Source organism: Pollachius pollachius (genome assembly GCF_949987615.1).
Source record: "Pollachius pollachius genome assembly, chromosome: 9".
Lineage (NCBI taxonomy): Eukaryota > Metazoa > Chordata > Actinopteri > Gadiformes > Gadidae > Pollachius > Pollachius pollachius.
In genome coordinates, this window is record NC_136942.1 from 557892 (window position 1) to 570317 (window position 12426).

The window sequence follows — 12426 nt, forward strand, 5'->3', positions numbered from 1 at the left end:
CCCAGCATGCTCTTTAATGCAAGCTACTCAGCAAATCAGAAAATTAACACGAATACTATGATTCTGTTTGGTTAGTTCACATTGTACATTAAGCTCTCTGTGGAAGACTTGTTGAATTTGGAGTCATCTTCTATAGCCGGGTTTCTGTAACAATAACCCAAATAGAAATAAACAATAGCTGAAGTGCTTTGAAGTAGAACCCAATAACCATTACAGTAGATAATATACAGTTGATGCATCACCAGGCATAGTAATGCTTTTATAAAAGAAGAAATACAAATAAATGTACAAATTAAGAGTATGCTATAAAATAAACAAATTTACAATACAATCACATAACATGTACAATTCCAGTGAAGCATAGTTATATATTTATATTTCAAGGGAGAACAGCCTGAGCAATTCTCATGTATATCATTCACACAATGGCACCGAATCGCTTCACCCAATGGCTCCTAACTCTCATCATATATATATATATATATATATATATATATATATATATATATATATATATATATATATATATATATATATATATAGATATGAGCTCTCTCATCAAATGGGAATAATTTAACAAGCAGATCACCTCCCAATATTATGCAGTCAAACACAAACTGTATTTGATCTCAAACTAATCGATTAAGCCGAGGCGCTGGTTTTCCCGTGGTTGATCGGGCAGTTCCCTTTCCTGAAGGATGTAAATGCTATGAAGGAATTGACACATACACAGACCAATGAATGCACCATCTCATGTTTCCAGCATATTGGCTTCTTCCTGCAGGTAGTGGTTGGAATCATTTTCTTTGTGGGCTCGTCTAGTGGTTACAGAGACCAGACACACCTGGAGTGTCCCAAGATTAGTTCTCTGTCGAGGTCATGTGTTAGTCTGTTGGTCCATCCATTAGTCTGTACATTTGTATTTTTCTTGAGCCAGACACTCAATAGAATCCATTCCTGTTTCCTTGTCCTAAAGGAGCTTTACATTGAAAACATATTCTAGTGTCCTATTGTAGTATTCAGAGGTAGGCAAGGGAGATAAGGGGATCAATGCACTTATTACTACCAGGGTTTCCCCCGTATACCTGTTAGGTAATTCATAAGTCAGGTTATCCCCCTTATGTTTTAGCATACAATGTTGTAGCCCAAGAAAAGTTTCACTGGTTCAATACAGCAGTTCTAATAAAAGAAATACAAATAGTTTATTGCTAGCTTTGTGCTAATAAGCATTTCAAATCTCAAACTCAAAGATAATAAACGTAATGACAGCAGGCACTGGTAAGTTTGACTACATCTACCAACTACAAGTTTACCATGTGGCAATAATGAAGTATTTATAATACGCCATCATCCAAGTTAATTATGAACCATGTCACTATTCATAACAAACTGGGCTGTAATAAACTATGTTTGAGGGAGTTACTGCATATTAACAAAGGATTCATTCGAAATAAAAAATAAAGTTACACACAGCTCTGTCCGAACGCTATTTGGATCTTGAATCCAACGTGAAATCAGAATACCAAAAGTGCAATGAAACCCAACCCCCTCTTCCAACCCAGGGAAGCATTGATACGGTTGCTTTAATACATATAATCAAACTTAGGAGCTCAATATAAAAGCATATATGCTTGTTAAGCATTCCCTTCCCCCCTCGTTATCCATCAATCAATCCGCCCTCCCTGCAGCTCTCCCTCGGTTCATCTCCACCCTCTTCTGTTTAAGGCAGTTCACTCTGCAGACCCTATCCACAGCTCAGAAGTGTGTGTGTCTGTGTGTCCCTACCACTAGATGTACAGAGTATGTGTGTGAGGGAGAGAGAAGGCTGTCTTCAGAACGCTGTGCTGGCCATGCTTCCGGGCGTGAACAGGCTGGGGAGTCCTTCCTGGGATGTCTCCACGTGCCTAAAGGCCATCCTGCCCTCCTCGCCTGCGCCACACAGCGATCAAAGACAAACACACAATGGAAGGAAAACAACAACAAATGAATGGAGGAATGTTGTGATATTCAGACAGAGAGACACAGAGACTCATGGTCCTTCTGTATATCACAAAGTCAAATGGTATACAGCGGAAATGAGGCGATTTAATGAGATTACAAATGAACCCAATATACGTCCAATACAGGACATATAAATGACAACCAATGGATGGCAATATGAATACATAAAAGAAAGAACAAATCATTGATTAGGTTTTTAGACTTCGGCACTCCGATATTAAATAGAAAGATGAATCATCATTAATAATAATAATAATATTGTTAGTATACCCAGCACAAGAAGGGCTTGTTTGGCAGCGTCTCGAACTTCCTCCTTGTCTGTGCGACACAAATACACCAGCTGCTCAATGCCTTCTTTGGCCTGGAATGCAGAGAACAAAACACACACACTTAACTCTTTTACTTTACTTTCGAGTCATTTAGGAGAAACTTGCATCTTTTATGAATGCAAAACAACGACCTGGCTTGGCACCGAAATAGCTCGTGAATATTAGGCCTAAGAATAAGGCTGATGTTTAGAAGCCAATTAACTTGTTGGCCTCTCCTCCACTACTTATAAGAAAACAAATTTTCTAAGTTGTTGGTTTTCTCTTTTGTACCAAATAATATTGCATTTATTGTATTTTCTTTGGCTTTGGTTTGTTCTTAAAACGCGTTTGTTCTTTTCTGCTCAAGGGAGTTTAAAATCAGTCGCCGATCTATGGGCTGAATATCAGGAAATGAAACTCAACACGAGTCTGGCCCGAGTTCACAATGAAGGGTGATTGGCCAACCTAACTCTTTATGCAAAAGGGAGAAAATGTACTCTAACCTTTGCATAGAGTTAACCAAAGTTCTACCTTTGTCTCACCACTTTCTAAGCACCCCAAGCCCCCGCACAGATGCGGCGTGAGATTGTCCCATAATCCTTTGTACCACTCAATATAATGTCCAATACAATGGGAGGCGATGCCAATCTTGAGTGAGTATGATGAGGCTGGGCTGGAAGGACATCCGTCTGAGGGATCGCTGAGTGACTCAGACTCCTTTGACTTGTTGGATTAAAACATGTTCTTTACTAAATGTCTCAGGCCAGAGGTCCCACTTCAGAGGGGGCGCTTTAAGCCAGGCCATCTGTGGCTGTTTGCTTCTGGTCAGTCTGTGACTGCTTGTGTATTTTTCACAGTACCTACCTTCAAGCACGCCAGAGCCTTGCAGCCACACACCCGCGTCTCCACGTCCGTGTCCTCCAAGAGCTCCAGGCAGATCACCAAGGCCTGGGGGGGGGGCGAACACACAGTGTAAAAAGAGGACGCACATAGGAAACAAATGCATGCAAACACACAACATGACCGTGTATGGGCCAGAGGGCTGATTGACCTGGTTGAGGGAGAAGTGGGGAAGGGAAATGAATAGGCAAATTCTTTACAGAGATATAATCCTGTACTGTTATGAACAGTTCACAGACTTTTGTTTGGCAATTGTGATCTGATACTACCATAGCTTTATAGCAACAACAATTCCATCGCACGGAAATGTCAAATAATTGTTTTCCAGGAAATTCTATTCGATAAAAATATTTGCGTGTAATTACAGAAAGCGTATAGCGCCTCGCACATGAAAACAAGTTGCACATTTTCAGAAACCCATAGAAGTTTCCTAACACACACACAAACCCGCACACACACACGGCTCACCCTCTCCCGGGACCTGGTCTGCTCGGCGAGGCTCCTGAACAGCGAGCTGGCCGAGGCGGACACCTTGCCTCTGTGGTCTCGCAGTAACCTAGCAACCGCATGGAGCCCGTCCCTCTTCAGGCTGCAGTCCTGGGGGCGGCGCAGAGCGCGCACCAACACTTCCTGGTCACCTGACGAGAGGCTCTGGACCAATCGGACTGTGAGGCAGGAAGCAGGAGGATAAAGTAAGGTACTGTATATTGGCTGAGGGATCACGTTGTAGAAGTCACCGTGAGTCGACGTCCTCACAGATACCACTGGCATACGTGTACCCGGTGTCCAGTAGATAAGATTTAAACATTCACACTCAACTACTTATTTCAGAATGTATGTATTTCTGAATGTAACAATTTGCACTATTAAAAAGCTGGAAAACACTACTGTACAATACCGTTGACCTCAGCTGCTATTCTTATTTATCTTTATTCATCTGAATTTTTTATTATTTGTATTTTTTATCTTTTTTGGTTTTAATCTATTTTGTAACCTTTCTTATATATTTAAAATGTTGTTGTGAATGACACTGTCTGGATTGCATTTCAATGACGTGTGCAATGACGAAGAGATTCTGATTCTGATTTCTTATGTTGGAATGTACTATGCGTGTCTTAACGTGTACATGCGTGCATGTGCACGCGACAGCTCCACCCACCCTCCTCAGCCAGTTCACTGACGTGCGCGTTCAGGTCTTTAATGCCTTCCACCTCCAGGTAACTCCACAACTGGAAGATGGTCACGAGGACGACATCTTTGTCGGTACTCCTCCGTGGTAAACGCCGTTCGAGTATCCGCTCCACTAGACGCTGGAAGACTGGAGACCCGCATTCACAGACATCCATACATATGAACACACGTGTAATGTAGAAACACACGCAGTGTGAGCCGATACACATATAACCAGGTAACACAACAAACAGAAACTATTTGCACTATTAACATGTGTACCCAAGTCTGCGGCGTCGGCCATCTTCTCAGGTAGCTTGAAGGAGCACAGCAGTCCAAGAGCGGTGAGGAGGGACTCCGTGGTCACATGGTATAAATGACCTCGCCCAACACACTGTTGCCATACCAACAAGGCCCCTTGGCACTGCTCCAACTGCGGGATAACTGATGGAGGAAGATTTTTTTTTAAGAGAAAAATGATTTGAACGGTGGTTAAACTAGATGGCAGAAATATGATATTTGCGGCATGATCTCGTTGTAAATGTCTTAAAGGTCTCATGACATGCACCAGGTGTGAGTGTGATTAGCCGTTACAAGCCGTTTTGGAAATCTGCCCCTTATGACATCACAAGTGGGCGTGTCCACCTAGATGTGTGTGACGGCTAATCCCACCACTCCTGGTGGCAGGTCATGGGACCTTTAAGTGGGAACTCTGGAGCACGGTTTTAGTTGAAGGGCTGCGTAGTTGGTCTAGAGATGGCTACTAGTTACCTTCTTCAGGTCGGGTCAGCGCTCCAGGGGATTCCTTGGCGGCACGCCGCACCATTTCCAAGATGCGGGCTTCCAGCAGCAGTCGGTCCAAGGCGTACATCTCACCGCAGCGTAGGGGACCAAACATTCCCAGCCGCTGTCGAAGAGACCCCAGCAACATTAACAACAGATCAAGCTCTGTGCGCTTCAAAACCTGGTGACTCGAAAGAAATCTATAACAGACACCTACTTAAAGGTTCAATGAATAGATTTGATCAAGGCAAAACAATGATAAAGATTAATTTTTTGGACTTCACTTTGGATTGAACAGGACTTTTGGGATGAAATCAGAGTGCGGGAAATTACGGGAAGGAAATAGGAAATTTTCAAACAACAATGATGATCAGTTGCTCCCGAGATTTTATTAACTTTCTTCAAAATTATATTCACAACAAACATTTAAACATAAACTACATGTTTAATATTTATAATATTAAGTGCTTTGTAGCCTTAACATTAAACCTCATTGATGTAAATAGGATGACGGATCTTACCAGGAGCTGAGAGCTGCAGTTGTTCAGGTGAACCACTAGGGCGCGGTCTAGCGCAGCACAGCCAGTGGTGAGAAAGGCAGGAGAGGCCACCCAGTCCCTTTCATGTTCGGCACTAGATATGAGAAACATTGTTAAAGAAAGGCACCATACGATAACCTTTTGTGGGGTGGAACCTGTGCTTCAAAAAATATACAGTGTGTAGGGTTTAGAGGCATCTAGCGGTGAGGTTGCAACCAGGTGAATCTCCCCCTCTAACCTCTCCCTTTTCAATGACGTATTAGAAGCTATGGGGGCCTGTACTGGCCTGTACTGGCCTGTACTGGCCTGTCCTGGCCTGTCCTGGCCTGTACTGGCCTGTCCTGGCCTGTCCTGGCCTGTCCTGGCCTGTCCTGGCCTGTCCTGGCCTGTCCTGGCCTGTCCTGGCCTGTCCTGGCCTGTCCTGGCCTGTACTGGCCTGTACTGGCCTGTCCTGGCCTGTCCTGGCCTGTCCTGGCCTGTACTGGCCTGTTCTGGCCTCTGAGGTGCGAATAGGTACTTCCAAAATGCTGTGATCTTTAACGACAGCATTGAGTGGCCGTGATCATCTTCTTGATACATCAATAAATAATATTTATTTAGTCTGAAAACTAAAGATCATGGCTTACAAGTAAGATGGCAATTATGATAAAAGAAATCTAAAATTATATTCTCCAGAGCTCTTTGTCTGTTGTGGACGACAGTAGAAACATGGCACTGCAACACGCTGGGGAATGTAGAAATAAAGGGCTCATTCTAAATTAACAAAAACATAATGATTTGTAATTTTCATGGTATTATACAATAATTAAAGCAAACTCATGAATACTCTGTTCCATCAATTCCAAGTCGGTTCTATTGATTCCCCTAAATGAAACACACTACAGCTTTAGGTGCTTGATGTTGTGTTGTTCTGAACCCCCTCCCCCCAGCCCCAAATTGAATTATTCAAGCTTTACATTATTTTTGGTGAAACTTTTTTGAATTTCTATTTGTATTAATTTCTTACTGTATAAACTAAGGCGACTTGCTTTTACTTCCTTTTTTATGCAATGACAATATGAGGTCACACCACTAGATGGCAGCACGTCATTATGTTGGTGCATTTCTTACAGTATGATCGGTGCTTATTGTATTAACCTGTTAGAAACTTGCTATCTATTTGCCTAATCTGGGCGTCAGGCATGTTGGTATTCTCTAGAATAGATTACAGATTAAGGAATACGAATTCTGGATGTGTTTAACGCAACAACCAAAAAGGAAATGCCACTCTTGAACACTGACCTGCCGTTTTGACTCTTTCTTCCCGCACCGTCCTCTTCCTCATCAGCGTCCGAGCCATTCAGGAAGTCGAAACTCCCCAGAGCGGTTTCCACAGTGAGGCTGACGATGCTGGGAGACCGGCTGTGCTTACCGCCCTGTAGCGGACACACACGCACGCCCAAGCACACACACATGATCAGACATGAAGCAGCAACCCTAAGCACAAAATGATGTATGATTGCATTCAGCTAGACAACCACTTACAACGCAGGAGCCACACACTCACACACACACACACACACTCTCTCACACTCACACACACACACACACACACACACACACACACACTCTCTCTCACACACACACACACACACACTCTCTCACTCACACACACACACACACACACACTCTCTCACTCTCTCACACACACACACACACACACACTCACACACACACACACACACACTCTCTCACTCTCTCTCACACACACACACACACACACACACACACACACACTCACACACACACACACACACTCTCTCACTCTCTCACACACACACACACACACACACACACACACACACACACACACACACACACCCTGCCTCACCTTGAGCGTGAGCTGCAGCAGCTGGAGCTCACGCTCCAGCTGCTGCAGCTCGGGGAACTGTCCCCTGTAGTCGTCCAGCGCCGAGACCACGGCCTCCAGGGGCTCTTCCACCCCCCCCTCCCCTGCAGGGGGCCCCCCCCCAGGCCTCTCCTCGGGGTCCACCAGCACCCTGTGCGCAAGGAAGGTTCCGTCCTGCGTCGGCGAGTCCTCCTGGCTCCCCAGGGCAGGAGGGGGCAGTGGGTCCGGGAGCTCCATCTGGACGTCGGTGATGGAGAGGGGCGACGTCAGGGGGGGGGCCTCGGCCCCCAGCGAGCCGTCCGCGCTGCTCTCGCTGATGTGGCTCAGCGAGCGCATGAAGGGCCTCGGCGTGCCTCCGTTGGCCGCCGCCGCGCTCGCTGTGGTCGCCGCCGGCGACGGCTTCCCAGAGTCCTCGTCCCCGCCGCCGTTGGCGGGTAAGACGGGCGTCCTGCCCTCGGCGTGCCTGCAGGAAGCGATCACAGGCAGATGTAAGAGTAGAGAGGGCTCCGCAATGCTGAGGAAATGTACCGACAGAAGAGCAGTAAGGAATTGATTTGTTTTGTGTGTTTCTTATTCGTAGCAACAGAAGCTAACCACACCTCTGGAGCTCATCTTTGCTGTCCGTCCCCCCACCCACCACTTTGTGGGCGGAGTTAGGTGTTGAGGAGGCGGAGCTTTTAGGACAGAACGTGATGTCTATCTGCGGGCTGCTACTTCCTGTCGCTGCCGGTTGGCGATCTGGAGTGGTTACCGCTGGCTAGAGGGAGAGAGAGAGAGAGAGAGAGCTGTAGAAACCGTCCCAAAGCACACATAACAGAGAGAGGCCGGGGACGTGGAGGGCTGATCTGGAGGTGGGGGGGGTTCCTGGGGGTACCTTGTCAGGGGAGGATTGTCGCAGGCCCCCGGCCGACAGCCGGGGGCTGGAGGAGTCGTCCGACGACTCGGAGGAGTTGGACCAGGCCGTGCCGTTCTCCAGGTCATCCTGGCGCCGGAGCATGTTCTATGGGAGAGAGGCGTCACCAGTCGAGAGAGAGAGGGAGTCTCTGTGTTTTCTTCGCAATCACGCCGGCTAACCTTTGACCTCGCAAAGCGTATTTTTCCGCACAATGTATGCCGACCACGTACAGACTCTCAGGGTAGATGCTGGGGGGTTCTGAGGGGTTCTCTACTGGTCTACTGGTCCACCACACCTGGAGGACATTCACTGACAGAAAGGACAGTGTGAGGAGGCAGGGTTCTGGGGGCTCTTCTCTACGGGGGGGGTCCTTCTCACCACACCACTTACTGCCGTGGGGGGCTGTGAGAGGGTGATGTCGTCGCTATGGCAACGGTGGTGGCTACGCGTGTCCCGGAAGACGTCGAGCAGCGCCCAGCTCTGCCGGCCGCTGGTCAGATGGCGCGGCAGGGACTGGTGGAGCGCGGGCAGGTGGGGGGTGAATTGGAGATGGGAGGGGTACAGACGAGGGCCGGACCGCCGCACCAGTAGGCCAGAGCGGCCCTTGTTCTGATTAGATTATTATTATTTTTTAAAGGAGTCAGATGGGAGAGTGAGGTGCTGTATGACTACTGGCCATGTAGTCATACAGCACCCATCTAGTAGCCTACATCTGGTCTCCAGCAGCGACAACAGCAGTGATGTTAACCTACCCTGTGTAATGTTGATAAGCTGTATATAAATGCTAATTATTTTTATTATGAGTCCGTCCAGGTGAAGGTAACAGTTTTTTGAGCAGTGTAGATTGTGCAGTTGAAGCACCACACTCCCTTAATGATAGCACTACTGCTGCAGTTTTGTAGTAACTATTACGGTTTTCTTCATGCAGAATGCTTTTGCCATCTTAGCAAGATGGCCAAATAACCACACAGGGCAAGAACATATCTAAACTGAGTATTCAACTACAAAAACTGATGACACTTTGTTGATTAAAACACTGCGCAGAATACATACATATACATACATACATACATACATACATACATACATACATACATACATACATATATATATATATATATATATATATTTTAGATTCAGCTTCATAGAATATTGCTTGGGATCTTCTTTCTCCATTTATTTTGGTTTGTGAGAGTGTGCATGTGTGTGGATCACTTACATAGAACGCTTGTTCCCGCAGTGACGGTGTGTCGGGGGGGCTCTGGTTGAAGATGGTGGAGAACCTCTTGTTGACGGTCGGAGCTTTATTGACAGTGCTGGCGGCTGACGACTGGTCGTCCTTATCGAACGGACTGCGCAAAGTTCAACGGTTAGCAGTTAGCTTTCCTTGGAATTAATGTATTGCAGACTGATGAGAAGCTTGCAATCAAAGACAAATGGAACAAACAAACGAACGAATGAATGAATGAATGAATAGATGAACACATGACAGCACTGACTTCCATGTGACCTCCAGACTGAGTTTAATGGTCCCAAGGTCGTTGATGTCCACGGCGACCGTCTGGGGCAGAGCAGCATAAAGGTCCTTGGTCTCGCACGACACGGTCCCTACGACCACGTGATTGGCCAAGCTCTTCAACTCCGTTACCTAGGTGATGAACAGCCCGCAGGTCATTGGGTCAACTCTGAGAGTTGATTTGGTTTTAATTCAGAAACACTTGACATCTTTGTTTTTTGTATGCATGAAAAATGTATAGAGATTTTTTTAAATAAAGACAAGTCTTTATGTACATACGATACGATATTTTCAAACATAACACGGACCTTATGTGACAACCTGAACAAAACACATGTAATGCACAAAGAATTTGAGGAATCAATTGTGCTTTGTAAATGTCGAAAGTCAAACATACACGCTCAGAGCACATAAATACCCTGTCGCGTTGTACTGGAATGTTTTAGAATTGTCTTGACCGAATGTGGTAAAATATCACCAGGAGAAATCATACAGGAACCAAAGATAAATTAGTTTCTGTAGACAGGTGACCTTTCATGCACAGCGCCATTTTAGGTCAAAATAAATGTTAATGTATTCCACATTCACAGGGTTGATCAAGAGTGTAAAGAGTTCTAGTAAACATAGTTTAGGATGGGGGGGGGGTGCTGACCTTGATTGAGAGGAACTCTGTGATGAGGGGTAAAAAGACCATCTCCTCGCTGTCCCAATCCTGTTTACTGTTGATCTCTATCCTCCCTCTCAGCTTCCACCGCTGTCGCCCGTACCGCATCAAGATCTGCACACACACACACACACACACACACAAACAAACTTTAATTTCAATGAATACTGACTGTTTTTCCCCTTCTGGTTTCTATCGTATATATTTATATCAGTGCTTATAAAAATACAAAAAAATTTTATATGCTTATTTTTATAAATATATGTGTGCACCAACGCTCACAACAATCTGTTAATGGATCTTATGGGTATGAAAATGGCATTTGCCATTTTTAATGGGAAAAATACCAATTTGAATAATATATGTGGAAGTGAGTAAGTGATTGTGTTGAGGACTTAGGAGGTGTGTGTACGGGCGTGCGCGTCTGCACACGAGTAAATTAGCCTAAGGGTGACATGCGTCAATCACTCCTGCAAATTGTGTAAGCGATAAAGTGAGACAGTAATATACATATTGAAATGACACACACACACACACACACACACACAGACACACACACAGACACACACACACACACACACACACACGATGAGGCTTACCTCATACTGGTCTCCGGCGCATAACCTGGCAAATCCAGCCAGACCTGCCAGACAGAGGAGCGCAGAGCGTCACACGGACCGTTTGCTCCGGGGGGGGGGGGGGGGGGGGGTTTACTGCTCTGCATCGCCGCGGGCAACGACAACCCAACATAAACACATGCCAACAAGACGACGGGTCTCAAACATAAAGGAAGCGTGTAGAAGACTAGGGGTCAGAGCCGGGAGATGAGACGCCTGCCGGGCCTTTTCGTAAAAAGAAAGAACTGGAATAATTGTTACCTTTCATCCGAATGTGGAACTCCCCAAGCTGGCTCTCCAACTCGCTCTCCAGCACACACATGTTCTACAGCAGGGGTGGATGAAGGCAGATGTATGGACGGACACACGGACACACAGAAACAGACAGACAGAGACAAAGCCGTGTTCAAATGCAAAATGAAAACAACCCCCTCATCAGCATACACATCCGTCTAAACATCCCATTGTAATATGCTAAACGATTTACGGAATGTGATTGGCTGCCAATAATTTCCACATAAAAATACAAGAACAAATACATCCGATCGGTTTACAGCTCTACAACTGCCCAGCAACATGGGAAACATTCACACCCCAAACCATTCTGGCAAATGACTAGATAAACAGTACTGTACAACTTAAACAGCAATATATAGATCATATAAATATAGAATTAACTAAGGGCCTAGTTTCAGAGGTCCTCACATACACAATCATGATGATGATGATGATGATGATGATGATGATCAGGATCTTCCCCTCTTACCTCGGTGTACTCCTTGTAGCTCTTGTTGGCCTCCGACAGGCTCTCCCGCGCCTCCTTGCTGCTGGACGAGGCGGTGTAGGCCTTCACCATCTTCTCCGCGCCGTCACGGAGCCTGCGCTGCCGGCAGTATGCCTCGTACAGCTCCTCTATCTTCAGCCCGGCCGAGGAGAGGGAAGGAGCGCAGGAAAGAAAACATGAACATCCGTTCGTTTGGAGGTCATACAGGTCGAACTTCTGAACAGTCGGCACAACCGAATTGATCGCCAAGCGGCCAAATCATAACCCTGAACACCACTTAGAAAACATAACCCTGTTCTTTATGTGGCGTGGGGTGTATGAATGCGCCGCATTCAAAATAATAAATCTATTGATCCTCCGG

At 45.9% G+C, this 12426-nt stretch overlaps 1 protein-coding gene across 3 annotated transcripts in view; it reads right to left on the reverse strand.

Annotated features, from left to right (window-relative positions):
- Positions 1 to 535: 535 nt before the first annotated feature.
- LOC307080729 (rho family-interacting cell polarization regulator 1-like) overlaps positions 536 to 12426 on the reverse strand; it is a 41160-nt gene continuing 29269 nt past the window's right edge. For all 3 annotated transcript variants that reach the window (XM_079743594.1, XM_079743593.1, XM_079743592.1), the window contains 18 exons: positions 12048 to 12197; positions 11543 to 11606; positions 11264 to 11307; positions 10653 to 10778; positions 9984 to 10132; positions 9704 to 9836; positions 8464 to 8589; positions 8189 to 8346; positions 7572 to 8052; positions 6983 to 7116; positions 5684 to 5795; positions 5151 to 5286; positions 4662 to 4823; positions 4369 to 4527; positions 3678 to 3874; positions 3174 to 3257; positions 2272 to 2362; positions 536 to 1929 (listed from right to left, as the gene is read on the reverse strand). In XM_079743594.1, the coding sequence (XP_079599720.1) occupies positions 1832 to 1929; positions 2272 to 2362; positions 3174 to 3257; positions 3678 to 3874; positions 4369 to 4527; positions 4662 to 4823; positions 5151 to 5286; positions 5684 to 5795; positions 6983 to 7116; positions 7572 to 8052; positions 8189 to 8346; positions 8464 to 8589; positions 9704 to 9836; positions 9984 to 10132; positions 10653 to 10778; positions 11264 to 11307; positions 11543 to 11606; positions 12048 to 12197 (2604 nt within the window). In that variant the 3' untranslated portion in view covers positions 536 to 1831. The remainder of the gene's footprint in view (positions 1930 to 2271; positions 2363 to 3173; positions 3258 to 3677; positions 3875 to 4368; positions 4528 to 4661; positions 4824 to 5150; positions 5287 to 5683; positions 5796 to 6982; positions 7117 to 7571; positions 8053 to 8188; positions 8347 to 8463; positions 8590 to 9703; positions 9837 to 9983; positions 10133 to 10652; positions 10779 to 11263; positions 11308 to 11542; positions 11607 to 12047; positions 12198 to 12426) is intronic.